Genomic DNA, 18,752 nt, shown 5'->3' with positions numbered 1-18,752 from the left:
AGCCCAAAGGTGGCCTGACCTGATCAATAATTGTACTGCTGCTCCTGGGAGCTTGTTGTGCGCAAGGATCATTGTCTTGCTGTAATTACAGTTGCGACTGTATTTGGAAAGTGCTTTGGGACACCCTGAGCTTTGGAGAAAATGCTAAATCTTTTCAGCTGTAAATACAGTAATCGGAGCAGGTGATGGAGTCTCTGATTATGTCAGTAGGGGGCAGCAGGAGTTTGTTGGCACAAGCAGCCTGTAATACCAACAGCTTTTAAGTCTGGACTTCTTTTATTGCCTATATTACACTCCAAAGTGTGCAGTGAACTGGTATTTACAGAAAACAAAAACAAAAACAAAAATTGGCTCAAACCTGTAAATGAAAGAGGGTGGAAGACCATTATTATCAGGAAGGGTATAGAGAGAAAGAACCAGCTGGAGGAACTCAGGGGATCGAGTAGCCTCTGTGGAGGTAAGTGGACAGTTGGAGGGTCTCAAGCTAAAAAAAAAAGTCTATTTCCCTCTACTGATACTGCTCAACCTGCTGAGTTCCTCCAGCAGTTTGTATTTGCTCCAGATTCGAGCATTAGTAGTCCCTTCTGTCTTCAGGGAATAGGGAGGTGCAGGGAGAGGGGATTGGTTTAGTTTGGCATCATGATCGGTGCCGAACTGTTGGCGTGAAGACTCTGTTCCAAGTGCTGTGTGTTCGATGTTCTATATCACTTTGCACAAGGTGCAGAGCTTGAAATCCATGGGTGAAAGGTGCAGCCACAGCAATTAAAAGCAGCTTATTTTTAGAGTCCTTTGCCTGAAACAATTGTAAGTTTTACGATAACAAAACCTTTTTTTAAATTGTGGTCCAAGGCATGAGTTGGTGTTAAAAAGTACTTGCTGTAGTTAGAAGTGTCATGCAAGTTCCAAATTAATACAGACATACATTTATTAAAAACTTATTATAAATATAAAATACTGAAATATATTGTATTTTACTAATAGGTGCTTTCTGCTTAAATTAAAATCATGGTGTTTTATGAAAACACTGGATATACAGTATTACTGGAGCTTAGGAGAATGAGGGGAGATTTGGTAGAGCTATATAAAGTTATGAGTGGTAAATGTAGGGCAAATGCAAGCGGGCTGTTCCAACTGAGGTCGGGTGAGAGTAGAATTACTCATCATGGGTTAATGGTGATATGTTTAGGGGGAGTTTCTCTCAGAGGGCCCTGAGAGTGTGGAATGAGCTGCCAGCAGAAATGGTGGGTGTGGGTTCAAGTTCAACATTGAAGAGAAGTTTGGATAAGTATATGGATGGGAGAGGTATGGAAAGCTATGGTCTGCTTGTAAATCAATGAGACTAGGAAGAATAATAGTTCAGCACAGAGTAGAGGGGCCAAAGGGCCCATTTCCGTGCTGCAGAACTCGATGACTCTAATAACAGATGGTAGAAGATTATAATTTCATTTCTACTTGGGATGACAAAAGAACTGATACAACTTCAATGTGATTTGTGACATTGAAATCTTCTGATCACATTATAACATTTAACCCCAAGCCATTCATAATTCCACATGTATCTGTAGTATTACCAAACAGTACAAAGGCACGTTTCACTCAGCAATATTCATAAACAACCCAACGCAACATCGACATTAAGTTTAATTACAGTACATTCAGAATGTAAGCAACAACGCCAATCAGAAAGAAGTGAAGCTGAGGAGACCCGGTGGAAAGCTTCCTGACTGCGCACTCCATCCGTAGTGCTCTGTGCACTCTGACCATGTTTAATGAGAGCATAACCATTCTCCAACTCAGCAATCGTAACTTTCTGCATTTGGGCTACAAATTATGTTTATTCTTTTTGCTTAGTTTATATCTGGTGCAAATTTTGAAGTGGGCATTCGGGAGAGAAGCAGATTACTAAGTTCTTCAGTAACGTTCTACTGCTGATCCCTGGATTGGCAGCATTTTAATGAAATATCTAATGTCTGATATAGAACTGGTATATACACACTGCAGTCTGATTTCCTCGAACCATTCAGTAATGAGATGATAAATTACTTCCTTAATAACATCATGAATAACATATAAGTATCACAAGGACTGTTATTGATGTTATAAAAAGTAAGAAAAGATGGAGATGGAATGAAAACAAGCTGTGTTAAACATTTAGCCTGAAGCTGCAGTAGTTTTTAATAGCATTAAAATCTTTTGCAGAGATTTTATTACAACTCTCTGTTTCTATTCACTTATATTATCAATCCTTTATTTACAAACATATTTAACATTTCAAGGGAATACAATAGCAAACTAACATTTCTAAATCTCTATACATTGCGGAATAGGTTGATGAATAATGTCAGTGAAATTGCCATGGCTATCACCTAGACAAAGGAAATAAAAGAAACAAAGTTCACGATCTTGGATTAGGTCATTCTCACTGTCAGAAGAAGCAAGCACTGTACATCTTGAGGACATCTTCAAAAGGCTATGTCTCAGAAAGATGGTATCCATCATTAAGGACCACCATCTCCACGACATGTCCTTTAATCATTGCTACCATCACACGGGGGTACAGGAGCTCAAAGGCACACCATCAATGCTTTAGAACTTTCTTCCCCTTTGCCAGACATTGAACCAACCCACAAACATGTCTTCACTGTTTTTTGACTCACTTGTTGCCGCACTTATATTAAAAATTACATAAAATTAATCAACTTATTGTAATTTATAGATTTTTAATGTATTGAACTGTACTGCTGCCACAAAACTACAAGTTTCACAGGATATACCAGTGATATTAAACCTGGTTCTGATTCTAAAGCATCAATATAAGTGGTGGACCTGATATTTATTGCCACCATTCACAGCATATGGAAGAGAAATAGTGGGTTAATATTTCGGGGCAGAGTCCTTGTTACATTTCACTATTTCTGTTTCAGGATCATTCATTGATTCAAATTACATCTGTTGTAAAAGAAAAATGATTTTGAATTGAAGTTGCTTTAAAATTTTTACTTTTCCTTTTGATTCTCCATCAAATCAGCAGCAGGATTTGGTAAAAAGTCAAATAGCTCTTACTGAGTCTCTTTGAGGGCAAACGGTTCTAGAGAAGGTAGAACAATCTGCAGTGGTACAGCTGTACAGCAGGGCAGGCACTGTGGGGTAGGTTTCCTGAACCTGCCTTGGTGGTGAGGTGCCCTTCGCAGAAGGATCACTCACCGGGACCTCAGCACATTCATTTCCAGCTCTTAAATTAAGGGTGAGAAAACAATGAACCGAACACACCTGAGCTTCGGATACTGACAGGTGTTCAGATAGAAAACAAAATACAATACTCCAAATACAATATGTTCTCAGCAGGGGAAGTGAACACTATTGCAAGTTGCTCCCCAGATCATTTTGAAGTAGGAAGTGGAGGGCACTCTGGCTGGCTGAATCACTATCTGGTACGGAAGGGCCAGCACACAGGATCGGAAAAAGCTGCAGGAAGTTCAGCCAGCTTCATTACGGGCACTAGTCTCCCCAGCACTGAAAACATCTTCAGTAGGCAACGCCTCAGGAAGGTTAAGGACCCCCTTCATACAGGACAGGCCTGCTTTTCATTTCAGAGAGGAGGTACAGAAGCCTGAAGACACACACTCAATGTTTTAGGAACAGCTTCTTCCCCTCTGTCATCAGATTTCTGAATGAAGAATGATCCCATGTACACTACCTCACTATTTCTCACTCTCTTTTTGCACTACATATTTCATTCAATTTAATTTCTTTATATCAATCCCTGCAATATTATTTTTCCTAATAATTATCAACCTTTGCCATTGCCAGAGCTGCCTAAGACTGGAGGTTTGGAAAGAAAACCTGAGAATATTCAATACATTAGCTATTGAAATCAGAGTCTAATTTTGTAATTTGAATTCCCTGTTGGCATGGTCTGGTAACGTTTCTTAACACAGGCATCGTTGACTAATTGCCTCTGGTGCTCCTCCTCCTTTCCTTTCTCCCATGGTTCATCTCCTCTCCGGTCAGATTCTTCCACCAATTACCTCCCTCCTCCTCACTTCATCCTCCCTTCCTCACCCCCTCACCTGGTCTCACCTATCACCTGCAGACTTCTACTCCCTCCTCCTCACTTCATCCTCCCTTCCTCCCTTCCTCACCCCCTCACCTGGTCTCACCTGTCACCTGCAGGCTTCTACTCCCTCCTCCTCACTTCATCCTCCCTTCCTCACCCCTCACCCCTCACTTGGTCTCACCTATCACCTGCAGGCTTGTACTCCCTCCTCCTCACCCCCTCACCTGGTCTCACCTATCACCTGCAGGCTTGTACTCCCTCCTCCTCACTTCATCCTCCCTTCCTCCCTTCCTCACCCCCTCACCTGGTCTCACCTATCACCTGCAGGCTTGTACTCCCTCCGCCTCACTTTATCCTCCCCTCCTCCCTTCCTCACCCCCTCACCTGTCACCTGCAGGCTTCTACTCCCTCCTCCTCACTTCATCCTCCCTTCCTCCCTTCCTCACCCCCTCACCTGGTCTCACCTGTCACCTGCAGGCTTCCACTCCCTCCTCCTCACTTCATCCTCCCTTCCTCACCCCCTCACCCCTCACCTGGTCTCACCTATCACCTGCAGGCTTCTACTCCTTTCCCTCACCCACCTTATTATTCTGACTTCTTTCCCCTCCTTTTCCAGTCCTGATGAAGGGTCTTAGCCTGAAACATCCACTGTCTATTCCTTTCCGTGGATGCTGCCCGACTTAGAGGGTCTTAATTGCCCTTCAGAAAAAGTGGAATCGAGAGAGCAAATTTCTACCCCATGATTCTGCATAAGATTCTCACTTGCAAAGTGAACAGTTTGGTTCAATATTGTAAAGAACATCATTTTCTTTGTGTTTTGCTGCACGTGGAGCCCACCCAATTTATGCTGGCTCTCAGGTCAACGAGAAGCAACATAACCCATAAGGGAGAAAAGTGATTAGATTTATTTTTCACAGGTACATCGAAGCATACAGAGAGACGTGTCATTTGGTTAAATCAAATCAGCAAGAATTGAGCTGGGCAGCCTGCAGGTATCACCAAGCTTCTAGTGCCAAGATAGCATGCCCATAACTCACTAACCCTACCCATGTGTGTCTTTGGAATACGGGGAGAATAGACGGTGTCAGGAATCGAACCCTGATCAGTAAATACTGGCGCTGTAATAGGTAAGGGATGTCTGCTGAATTTGGCCCAGGATAGTGCAGCGATGCTTCATGCAGACACATCACAGAATGTGGCTGGACACCCGTCTTGGGCAGCCTGGTGAAGTCAGTAAAAAGGTCATGGCATTGGATAATTGATTGCCCGTGTTACCTCCCCACAAAGCTGAAGCATATTCGTTTTATGCAGCAGAACAGTTCCAATGGTCATGAGCCTCCTGGACTTTGTCCCTGCCAGTGTCAGATGTTCCACATTGAGAGTTGTGGGGTCGGAATCTATGAACCTGTCAGATGTGTTCCTGCTTACAGTTTTGCTTTTAAATGTCGAATCTCCCTTTGCACAGAAATCCGGTCAGCTGTCAGCAGGATAACATGGAAAGGTGGAACTTTAACCCTGACACTTTCACCAATACTGTCAGGAATCACGGCACTTTAATGTGTCAGATGCCGTTATCACATCTTACCTGTATCAGACTGATTCCTATAGCAACACCACCAATGACAGAACTGTTCCTTTTGATCATTGCGGTTACAAAAGATAAACAGCCCTTAAAACAAATATAAAGAGTAAAATTGGCATCTTTTGTCATACAATTTAACAATAAAAAATCTGACTGTCAATTCTACCTTTGCTGACAGTTCACACCGATCCTGTACCTCTGTATAAATGACATCATCTGAGGTGGACAACCCATCGCAGTCTGCAGAAAATGGGTTTCGGCAGCAACTCTTAGGGTACCGACGTCCCTTTTCTATTTGATAGTAGGATCCTTCAAAATCTGTGTAATTGTTTAACCCACAGCAATGGAACTGGAATGACAAAAAGAGTGTTATTTTTGCTTAGTAAAATCTTCACCCCTGTTGTAGACAGCATCTTCAACCAGCTCCATCCCAAAAATTCAAGAGTTCATCTACCTGTAAGCATGGGTGACGAGCCAGTCCAAGCTTGTGGGGAAGGGACTTGGAGGGTCTCTCACGTGTCGCTGATTACACTCATAGAGCCATAGAATAATAGTTGTCCAGCACAGAAAGAGGCCCTTCAGCTCACTACAGCCATGTGGGCCTTTCTGCCCATCTACACTAATTCTATTTGCTCTTATTAGGTCCATAAACAAGCAACAAAAGAAGTGATCTGCCCCAGCCTCATTGCCACCTGATAAGCAGTTGGAATATATCCAAGCACCTGGGAGCTCCTGAAGTTATAAAGATGAAGTTAATGTGCAAATTTACAGCTTCAGCTCCCACAGCGGGAAGAGGACGATGTGCCGTGGTCCTGTATGATCTGCTGTAGGTGGACAAAGGAGGCAAAGGTGAACAGGGTAACTACAGACCATTTGTCAACAATAGTGAAAGCCACTGCCTCGCCACTTTCCTCCGAGGCTGAAGAGCACCCTAAATCTCCCACTGGTTTCTATTCTCAGGGAGGCACAATTGGTAATTAGTTAATTGTCAATTCGTTCATTATTGTCATGTGTACAGAGGAAAACCTTGTCTTGTGTGCCATCCACGATCATTCCAAGCATTACTGTCACGTGTACTGAGATACAACGGAAAACCTTGTCTTGCATGCCATCCTCAATCATTCCAACATAAGTATCTCTCAGTAGTTGAAAGGGAAATGCAGTAGCAGAATTGGAGGAATGTTATACTGTAGTTATGGAGAAAGTGCAATGCCTGTGGGAAGGGGATTCGGAAGGAATCTCAAATGAGACTTTGAGACAAATGTCCTTGATTCCATTCACAGCGTTACAGTTGACCATGTGCAGCATAGTCTTTTGGCCCAGCACATCCATGCAAATGGTGAGATAGGTTATGAAATCAAGAGTTTATCTTCATCAATGAAGAGGTCCAGTCGAGAGTCTTGTATCGGTGGGCTAGACGCTGTCCTTGAGCTTGGTGCTGTGTGTTTTCTAGATTTGTATCCACTGCCCAATGGGAGGGTTTAGAAGAGAGCGCCGGCTGGGGTGGGAGGATTTTTTTCAGTATACTGACTGTTGTCCTGAGGCAGGGAAAGTGTAAACAAAGTCATGTCGGGGAAGGTTGGTTTACGTGATGGACTGGGCTGCATTCACATCTCTCATTCTATCAGAGCTGCAGCCCTGGTTTCAGTGAGTGAGCTGAGGCCGCAGTGCCTTGACCTTACGCCGTGTAGGCAGTGAGTTTGCCCCTGACCAGACCCCATCGTCATTATGAAGGATCGCACAAAAGAGAGTTGGGACCTGCAGTAGGTCAGGGTTGTACAGGGTCCTCATTCCCCACAATTCCAACGCACGTTTTCCAATCGGATCTCTACCCTTTGCTGCTACATCAGAAACTGACTGTAGTTACTCAATTGTCCAAAATAACCTCATTACAGAATATGTCAATGGGTCTTTGCAACTTACTGTTTTCATAATAGCATCCCATCCAGTACTTGCTAAGTTTTTATCACCAAATCCAGAGTAGTTGTTTTTTAATAATTTAAGGGCCTCATCTTGAAATAGTAACGCAATCTAAAGGAAATACAGACACAGACGGTTGGCAATTACATCTTCCTGAATATTGTTCCCACCTCTAGATCACAATATTTATTGTCCAACCTTATTTACTAAATTGACTTGCCTGGCTACTTCAGAGGCAATTTAACTGTTCACCACATTGATAAGGGATTGGAGCCAGACTGGGTAGGGAAAACAGAAATACACTGCACCAATATTTTTTCTGCAGCTAAAAATTAATAATTGGAATAGGCCTCTGGAGTATTATGGAGTTCAGTAACAACCACAGCTATAGCTCCTATGATGAACTGCACAGGCAGTGACTATCAATTTTATATGAGTCTAGGCCTTTGACAATATATTGAAGAATTATTGTAATATGCAGGATGCGAAAAGGTAGACTATAAAAAGTAACCAATAACTTGCATTTCTCCAGGACTTCTTTTATGACAGAAGATGCCACATAAAAATGGACAACGTTAAAGAAGTGGACTGAAGGGGGCAAGCAGAGAGAACAGATTAGTTGCCATGTGTGCAGACAGGAAAGTTGGGCCCTGAGGTAACGGATTTACAGACTAAGATTTGAAAGCTGTGGAGGCGGAGGCAGATGCAAACAATTTTATGGATGTAGAAGAAATCTGTACTAATGAACATAGGCATGAAGCATAAGGTAGAGGAGATTAAGAATAGATTTCCTCACAGGCAGTGTGTATAAATTACACGAGAGAAAAGAAAATAACATAAGTGATTCTGCTGATACTAGAAATCCAGATCAACATACAGAAAATGCAAAACCAGTGATACTGAAAGGCCTGGCTAGAAAGGATGTTTCATTAACAGGAGAGTCCTGGATCCAAAGGAACACCCTCAGACGGGCATCCCTTGAGAACTGAGATGAGGAGAAACTTCTTCAGCCAGTGAGTGGTGAATCTGTGGATTTTGTTGCCACGGAGAACTGGTGGAGACAAATCAATGGGTGTTCGTAAGGCAGAGATTGATAGATTCTTGATTGTTAAGGTGGTTGATGGTTAAGGGGAGAAGGGAAAAGGCAGAAGAATGGGGTTGGAAAAAAAACCAGCCATAATTGAATGGCTGAGAAGTCCTGAGGGGTCAACTGGCCTGATTCCGCTCCTATATCTTATGGTCTAATAAACACAGGACATTCTGCAGATCAGCACATACACAATTCTGGAGGAACTCTGCAGGTCAGGCAGCATCTGTGGAGATGGCAGTCAACATTATGGTCTAATAAACACAAGACATTCTGCAGACCAGCACATACATAATTCTGGAGGAACTCAGCAGGTCAGGCAGCATCTATGGAGATGGCAGTCAACATTCTGGGCTGAGACCCTTCATCAGGACCTAGCAGTAATAATAATGGCTTGTTGAGTTCCCCCAGCATTTTGCGTGTGTTGCATTTTCTATGTAGTGATGTGTTTGAAAGTGTAAGCTGACTCAGGAAAGGGTTTTGCCTTTAGAAGAGGCCTGAAACCACTGAGTTGTTTAAAGATGACAAACTAAACAATGGTATCAATAGCAACAGAGGGAGCAAGAAAGTGGAAAGATCAAAGGGTAGATAAAACAGCTGAGGTCTGTGACAGTCTATTGTTGTCAATTATTTCAGTGGAGTGAAAACCAAATTGAGAAAGGAGGGAGTCTTGAATAACAAAAAAAATTCTGTGCATGGATAAAAATGTGCTCCAAATCTTTATAGGCTGAAAAAAATTGGGAAGTAAGCAAAGTTACATGGAAGGAAGGGGAGATTCAAAAACTTTCTACACTCTGCTTGTAAGCATTTAGCTTGTGAATTATCACACCACTTTGTCGTGTCTTTTATCTAATGAAAATCAACATTTCTATCAGTTGGATGGTAATATTTATTGCAGAGGAATTAGCAATGAAATTATCTTAATTGCAAATCAAATTAGATTGTGAAGTGAAATGTACCGTAGGTTATGAAAACGATGCCAGAGTTTGTATGGAAATGAATGGGTTGGCTCTGCCTTTAACAATTCAGTTATGCGTAACATTGAAAGAGTTCTCTTGCAATATTACTGTCTTACTATTGATTCTAGAGTTAGAGTCATACAAAACAGAAAGAGGCCATTCAGCCCTGTTCATCCATGCTAACCAAGATGTCTATCTGATCTAGTCCCATTAGTTGCATTTGGTCCACATCCCTCTAGGCCTTTTCTATCCACGCCTAAATGTCTTCTAAACTTTGTAATTGTACCCAGTTCTACAGCTTTCTCCAGCAGCTTGTTGTTACATATACCTGCCACCCTCTATATGAAAAAGTCACCCACAGATTCCTTTTAAATCTTGGCCCTCTCACCTTAAATCTATGCCCTTTAATTTTAGGCCATAAGACCTAGGAGAAAAAAGGACCATTGAGTCTGCTACACCATGCCATCATGACAAATTTATTTATTATCTCTCCCTGTCCAATTCTCCTGGCTTCTCCCCATAGCCTTTGCAGAAGCTATCACTCTCCACTTTAAATATACCCAATGACTGGGCCTCCCCAGCCATCTGTGGCAATGAATTCCACCCACTGGCTAAAGAACTTCCTCCTCATCTCTGTTCTAAAGCAATGTCCTCGTAATCTGAAGCTGTACCTTCTGATCCCTCATTTTAGGAGACATCCTCTCCATGGTCACTCTATCTAGGCCTTTCAATATTCGATAGATTTCAATGAGATTCTCCACCCCCACCCCCCCCCACACCTCATTCTTCTAAACTCCAGTGAGTACAACCCCAGAGTAACAAGTGCATTAACCCTTTCATTCCCGGGATCTTTCTTGTGAACTTCTCTAGATGGCAGCACATCTTTTTGTAGACAGTTACTGCCTGCTACACTGCTACCATTTGGGGTAGCAATGAAGGTCTTTCACCTCTGTCTGTCCTTGGCCATCTTCTCTATTGTGCCCCACGTGTGGTTCAGGGTCCTCATTTCTGCCGCTGTGGTACAGTGCCAAGTTGTCTTTGGTCTCCTGCATTCCCTCTGCCCTTCAGGATTCCAGCGAAATGCTGTCTTGATGATGCCCCAAAACTGCTCACAATACTCTAAGTGCAGTCTTATCAATGCCTCAGCATTACATCCTTATACTAGGCCTTTCAAAATTAATGCTAACATTGCGTTTGGCTTCCTTACCATCGATTCAACCCACAAGTTAACCTTCTGAGAGTCTTGCACTGGGGACTCCCAAGTCCCTTTGCACCTCTGATTTCTGAGTTTGCTCCCCGCTTAGAAATTAGTCTAGGCTTGCCACCTTGGGGAAAAGATTGTCATCATCCACTCTATCTATGCCTCTCAAGAATTTATGTACGTTTATAAGGTCACCCACCCTTCAACCTGATACGGTCCAGGAATAATATCCCAGTCAGACTCACTGGGGAGTGTAGAGGAGACAGAGTGTCATTGGTAGTAGTTTCAAGGAGGTTGTTGCAACAAAATTGCAGTCAGGTTCATTAATTGACTTAAAAAGAAATAATACAGGTGACTAGTTTGGAGTAGCACTATTTAATCCATTGGATCACATTGATGTGATTCCAGTGCAGAACCCTCTCATTCTAAAACAGGACTGGGATTGTGAAAATGGAATTTTAAAGATCCGCAATCAAACAGCACATAATTTCATAAGAAATTGGTACTTTTCATTCAATATTGTAAATAACTGGACTTGCAAAAGAACCATTGAAAAAAGTTGAGAATTGATCTGGGAACTTTGTGTGAGCTCGTTGGCCATTGTGGGTTTACTTTGGATGCTCCTTTTGATCAGCGTGGTCTGAGAGGAGCCGTATCGGACACACTCCCTGCAAACATAGACACGGGATACCTGACTGCTCCCTGATCTCCAACATCGGCCAACTGCAGCAACACATACTTTACTTCCATAGCATGAAACCTCAAGGATCAGTACTCACATCGATTAGTAATTTGCTGTAGTGTGTTGGCGCGACATGCAACAAAAACAATATTCAGCAGTGACAAGAAATAAAGAATTATTTAAAGTTAGAGGTTAAAATATGAAATATGGAATAAAATGTACATAAATATCAGCACGTATTTAAAATATAACCAACATTATAAAAAGTGGTTTAAAGTGTTTACACAGTGCAGTGTTTCTTAGGGAACTACATATGTTATTAAAATCTAATTACACTACGTCCACTCCACCATTTTACTTCATCATTCCCTTTTGCCACATGGTCAAAAGCAAAAAAAAACATTGAAAAGCTCTTTTCGTTACAACTCTTTGACCCTATACTTTTGAACATTTTCCATAGGTAAATCACAATGGATAATGACCTCACATAAAGTTCCTGAGTCAATTCTGTCAATCTTTTTAATGGATTCTTTGCAAGTCCAGTTATTTATTTTAACCCCTTTGAATAAAAAAAATAACAATTTCCACTGAAATTAAGTGCAGGAACCTTGCTTCTAAAAGTTGTGGACTGGATTCAGATCAATCTGATCTAATAAATTGAATTCAAGGGATGTGAGGTAGTGTTGCAGCTCTATAAAACCCTGGTTAGATCACAGTAGGAACATTGTGTTCAGTTTGGGTAGCCTCGTTATAGGAAGGATTTCGAGCTTTGGTGATGGTGCAGAGGAGATTTACCAGGATGCTGCCCAGATTAGAAAGAATGTCTTATGAGGAGAGGCTGAAAGAGCTAGGGCTTTTCTCTTTGGAGCAAAGGAGGATGGGAGGTGACATGGCAGAGATGTACAAGATGATAAGAGTGGACAGACAGAGATAGACTCCCAGGGCAGAAACTACTAGTATGGTGGGGCATAATTTTAAGGTGAGTGGAGGAATGTAAATGGGAATATCCAGAGAGTGGTGGGTGGGAGAGGCAGATACGTTAGGGATATTTAAAAATCCTTAGTAAAGCACATGGATGATAGAAAATGGAGGACTATGTAGGAGGGAAGGGTTAGATTGATCTTAGATCAGGTTAAAAGTGTGGGCATGACATCTTGGGCCAAAGGATCCATACTGTGCTATGCTGTTCTATGAATGAAATACCACTGTTCTAAACTAGTTGCTTATATGATTTATTTTTTAAGTGAGGGAAAGATAGAATGTGTGTATGTGTGTGTGTTGGGTTTAATGGACAAAAGTTAGATTCAGATAACTTCTCACAGGATTTGTTTCCATTAGCTGAGGAACAAGAAATGCTAGAAGAAAAGAGAATCTGTTGCGAAATCAATCCATCAAATTCAGTTGCAGAAGAGACATGAAATTTTTTCACATTTACCTTTTATAAGATCATAAGGTATAGGAGCAGCATTAGGCCATTTGGCCCATCGAGTCTGCTCCATAATTTCATCACGGCTAATCCAATTTTTCTGTTAGCTTCAGTCTCCTGCCTTCTCCCTGTATCCCTTCTTTCCCTGACCAGTCAAGAATCTATCAACCTCTGCCCTAAGTACACATGAAGACTTGGCTTCCATGGCTGCCTGTGGCAACAAATTCCACAGATTCACCACTCTCTGGCTCAAGAAATTCCTCATCATCTCTGCTCTAAAAGGTCACCCCTCTATTCTGAGGCTGTGTCCTCTGGTCTTGGACACTCCCACCATAGAAAACATCCTCTCCACATCCACCTTACACCATTTGATAGGCTTCAATGAGGTCACCTCTAATTCTTCTGAATTCGAGTGAATACAAGCTCAGAGCCATCAAGCACTCTTCATATGAAGCCATTTAATCCTGGAATCATTTTTGTGAATCTCCTTTGAACCCACTCCAGTTTCAGCACATCCTTTCTAGGATAAGGGGTACAAAACTGCTCACGCTACCGAAAGTGAAGCCTCACCAGTGTTTCAACATTACACCTTTGCTCTTATATTCTGGTCCTCTTGAGATGTATGCTAATGTTGCATTTGCCTTCCTCACCACAGCCTCAACCTACGAATTAACAAAATAATCCTGCACAAGGGCTCCCACATCCCTTTGCACATCAGTTTTTTGGTATTTTCTCTCCATTTAAAAATAGTTAACCATTTCTTTTACCAAAGTGCATGGCCATACACTTCCCGACACTGTATTCCATCTGCCATTCCTTTGCCCATTCTCCTAATATGTCTAAGTCCTTCTGTAACCTCTCTACTTCCTCAAAACTACCTGCCCATCCACCTATCTTCGTATCATCTGCAAACTTTCCAAGAAAACAATCAATTCTATCATCCAAATCATTGACATATAACATACAAAGAACTGGCCCTGACACAGTCCCCTGTGGAACAGCACTAGTCACCGGCAGACAGCCAGAAAAGGCTCCCTTTATTCCCACTCTTTGCCTCCTGCCAATCAGCCACTGCCTTATCCACGCTAGAATCTTTCCTGTAATACATGGGCTCCTAGCTTGTTTAAGTAGCCTCATGTGTAGCACCTTATCGAAGGCCTTCTGAAAATCTAAGTACACGACAACAATTGATCCTCCTTTGCCAATCCTGCTTGCTACTTCTTCAAAGAATCCAATAGATTTGTCAGGCAAAATTTTCCCTTGAGAAAACCATTCTGACTATGGCCTATTTATCATGTGCCTCCAAGTTCCCTGAGACCGCATCCTTAATAATTGACTCCAACATCTTCCCACCATTCAGACTAACTGGCCTATAGTTTCCTTTCTTCTGCCTTTCTCCCTTGAAGAGTGGAGTGCCATTTGCAATTTTGCCATCTTCTGGAACCATTCCAGAATCTAGCGATTCTTGAAAGATCATTACTAATGCCTCCAAAATCTCTTCAGCCACCTCTGCTAGTGTCTTCCACAGTGAAGCAAAATAGTTATTCAGTTCATCCATCATTTCACTGTCCCCCTTTACTACCTCTCCAGCATCATTTTCCAGCAGTCCAATATGCACTCTCACCTCTCTTTTACTCTTTATGTATCTGAAGAAATCTCTGGCATCCTCTTCAATGTTATTAGCTAGCTTACTTTTGTATTTCACCTCTACTTTCTTAATGACTCTTTTAGTTGCCTTCTTTCGTTTTTTAAAAGTTTCCCAAACCTCTAACTTCCCACTATCTTTTGCTCTATTATATGCCCTCTCTTTGGCTTTTATGTTGGCTTTGACTTCTCTTGTTAGCCACAGTTGTGTCACTTTTCCTTTAGAATACTTCTTCCTCTTTGGGATGTATATATCCTGTGCCTTCCAAATTGCTTAAAGAAATTCCAGCCTTTGTTGCTCTGCCGTCATCCCTGCCAGTGTTTTTTTCCAATCAGTTCTGCCCAACTCCTTTCTCATGCCTCTGCAATTCCCTTTACTCCAATGTAATACTGATACATCTGACTTTAGTTTCTCCTCCTCAAATTTCATGGTGAATTTGATCATATTATGATCACCTCCCCTAAGGGTTCTTCAACCTTCAGCTCTCTAATCAATTCTGGTTCATTGCACAATACTCAATCCGGAACAGCTGATCCTCTTGTGGGATCAATCATGAGCTGCTCTAAAAAGCCATCTCATAGGCACTTTTAGAAATTCCCCCTCCTGTATCCAGCACCAACCTGATTTTCCCAATCTACCTGCATATTGAAGTCCCCCATGACTATTGTAATATTGCCCTTTAGGCATAAATTTTCTATCTCCCATTGCAATTTGTAGGCCACATCCTTACTACTGTTTGGTAGTAAAGGTCTTTTTACCCTTGCAGTTCCTTAGCTCTATCCACAATGACTCAACACCTTCCACTCTTTCACCTCTTTCTAATGATTTGATTTATTTTTTTATCAATAGAGCAATGCCAGCCTTCCTGCCTATCTTTTTGTATTCTTGGACATTAACCTCTCAGCTATAATCTTTCAGCCATGATTCAGTGATGCCTACGACATCATACCTGCCAATCTGCAACTGTGAAATGTTGAGATGTTTTGTTCAGATATTAGTGCAAAAAAACTTCATGTTTTACTGATTATAATCATAATTTGACCTTGGTGACATCATGGAAGGGCACCAAAGATTTGAAACATATTGTTTATATTTAAGGCAAAACTGGGCAGGAAATAGAAAGGGAGAAGCAGAGCACCTTTAGGACATGAACATTATCAAAGATATTCCACCAGTAAGCATCACTATTATTATTAACTGAAACAAAGCGATTGATACTTACAATTGATTTAAAGATCAAAATAACAATTGCACATATTATTTCTCCAATAAAAATCATTGATACAGCTATGAAGTACTGCAAGTTAAAAAGAGAAAAATGTTAATTTTGCATAATTTTATTGCTCTTACTATTTTATAAGGAATTTTCTTACAAGCCATTATTCTAACACAAAATAGTGATGCAGCTTTACCAATTCATCTCTTATACTGTTGAGCTGGAAGAAATATGGTAAGTGGAATGACTGGATAAAGGAGCACTACGGAAGTTCAGTGCAGATGAAGGGTCTCGACTGGAAATTGTGGAAGTCCATTTCCCCCCCCCCCCCCCAGGTGCTGCTCGACCCACTAGGGTTGCTCTTTGCTTAGATTCCAGCATCTGCAGGCTCCTGTGACATCACAAGAACTGGCAGTACGGTAGTTTAGCAGTTAGTGTAACACTATTACAGCGGTGTTCAATTCCCACTGCCATTGTAACACTGAATGTGTATCTGTAAGGAATGTGTACATTCTCCCCATGACCATGTGGGTTTCCTCCGGGGGCTCTGGTTTCCTCCCACATTCCAAAGGCGTACGGGTAGATGGTTATTTGGTCACATGAGTGTAATTGGGCCAGAAGGGTCTGTTACCGTACAGTATCTCTGAAAACAATAAAAAGTCAGGAAGTGAAAGCATTTTTCAACATTCGCAACAAAAGAGATCATTTTTCATAACAGCTACTTAGTAAAGTGATACTCAAGGTGTTCAGGTTGAATATATTTCTATAACATCTGAGACGCTCTTGGCATGTGAGACGGGAAGCCAAGGGGATGATACACTCAATGGTCACTTTATTAGGTACAGGAGAGGAACCTGGTCTGGTCTTCTGCTGCTGTAGCCCATCCATTTCAAGATTCAACATGTTCTATGTTCAGAGATGCTCTTCTGCACACCACTTTTGTAATGTGTGGTTATTTGAGTCATCGCTGCCTTCCTGTCAGCTTGAACCAGTCTGGCCATTCTCCTCTGGTCTCTCTCATTAACAAGGCGTTATCACCCACAGAACTATCACTCACTGTTTCTTGTTGTTCGCACCATTCTCTGTAAGCTCTAGATGCTGTTGCGCATGACGATCCCAGGAATCATCAGTTTCTGAGATATGCAAACCATACCTCTGGCACCAACAATCATTCATCCCACAGTCAAAGTCACTTAGATTTCTTGGCCACGTCTGCAGGTTTTTATGCATTGAGTTGCTGCCACATGATTGATTGATTAGATATTTGCAACCAGGAGTACAGGTGTAACTAATATAGCGGCAAGTGAGTGTATCTCAAAGTAAATTTATGATCAAAGTATGTACATGCTGCAATTTATTACCTTGAGATTCATTTCCTCACAGGCGTTTGCAGGGAAAAAATAATATAACAGGATTTATGAAAAACTATACATAAACAGACAAAGACTGATGAACAACTAACGTGGAGCAGAAGCCACGCTGTGCAAATAAATAGACATGACTGGTAAACCTTGAAAGTGATCTCCAGATCATTGAATCTGATTAGTAGTGATTGATGTTATCAAAGCCGGCTCAGGAGCCTGATGGTTGTCGGGTAATAACTGTTCCTGGACCTTATGATGTGGGACCTAAGGCTTCTGTACCTCCTGCCCAATTTCATAATATTTCTGGTAACAAACAAGGTCCAGGGAGAGGGCACAGAAGAGATTTATGCCTGTATACAAAGGGGAAGGTGACATTACTGCTGGCAATTGGGCCAGAAATGTATGACATGCTGGTGAGTCACAAACTACAGATGAAATTTCTTCATTAGACCTTGTCCAAAGCTTGCATAGAAGGATAAGAGATGACTTGATACAGAAGTATAAGATTAGAAGAGACATGGATAAAGTGGACAGGCCACACTCTTCTCCTAGGGCAGCAATGGCTAGTTCCAGAGGAAAGGTTAGGGGAGTTGTAAGATGTAAGTTATTTTCACACTGAGATTGGTAAGTGCCTGTAATGCTCTGCTTGGTCTGGTGGTAGAGATGAATACAGTCCGGACATTTAACAGACTCTTAGGTAGGCTCATGGATGTAAGAAAAATGTAGGGTTGTGGGCTGCGTAGGAGGGAGGGTTGGACTGGTCGTGGAGTAGGTTCAAAGGCTAGTAGAATATGGTGGGCCAAAGGGCCTGTACTGTGCTGTACTCTTCTACGTTCTGTGTTGTAACCTACAATCCAGTGTCTTCCGAGATTTGAAAGCCATAAATCTGTCATGTCCAACCATGGATTAGCAGAAGTGGTTGGTCGGTAGGCCATCAGGTTAATGGTTCTGGCAGAGCAGAGCAATTCCCAAATCTGCTGGGGGTTAGGAGCAGGGATATCATAAAGGGTGCACGTGCTGACGGAAGCATTCAGGGGAAATGATCCAGTACAGGGCAGTTAGTGTGTGAGTAGAATGGCACGCAGTGCTTGCTTGACTATCATTCTGAAGTTCCAGGGTCACACAAGCTCGAAGCATCGCCCTTGAAGCACAGTGAAAACCCTTGGGTTACAAAGGCAGGACAGGTGAGAATTGCTGTTACGGCCTATCAGAGGGATGCTTCACAGACTGCTGCAAGCACTGAGCATCCATAAAATGTAATGGGATATTTATTAGTGTGGACTCAGACCTCCAGCACTTTGGTGTATACAGGGCACAGCCTTAGAATACAAGGACATCCTGATAAAACACATATAAGGTGGAATATCCTTAGCCGGGGGATGTGAATCTGTGGAATTCATTGCCGTAGATGGATGTGGAGGCTAAATCATTGGTAAACTTAAAGCAGAGGTTAAAATGTTCTGACTTTTGTTAAAATAGTGGTGTGCTTGATTGCAGCAGCCTCTCCGTGTCCAACAAATGGGGCAAATGTTTTTCTTAAACACTTTCCTTATTAGCTATTGGTCATTAGTAATACAAAAACCACAAATCCAGTTCATTGGTTTATTGGTAAG

General features: G+C 41.9%; 1 protein-coding gene across 1 annotated transcript in view; it reads right to left on the bottom strand.

The window, feature by feature from the left end:
* LOC140191075 (tetraspanin-16-like) overlaps positions 1 to 18,752 on the bottom strand; it is a 39,685-nt gene that overhangs the window by 7,333 nt on the left and 13,600 nt on the right. Inside the window, exon 3 of the mRNA XM_072248150.1 lies at positions 5,836 to 5,988. Within this exon, the coding sequence (XP_072104251.1) occupies positions 5,836 to 5,988 (153 nt within the window). The remainder of the gene's footprint in view (positions 1 to 5,835; positions 5,989 to 18,752) is intronic.

Source organism: Mobula birostris, chromosome 32 (assembly GCF_030028105.1).
Source record: "Mobula birostris isolate sMobBir1 chromosome 32, sMobBir1.hap1, whole genome shotgun sequence".
NCBI classification, from domain to species: Eukaryota; Metazoa; Chordata; class Chondrichthyes; order Myliobatiformes; family Myliobatidae; genus Mobula; species Mobula birostris.
This window is presented reverse-complemented; position numbering and strand designations above follow the sequence as displayed.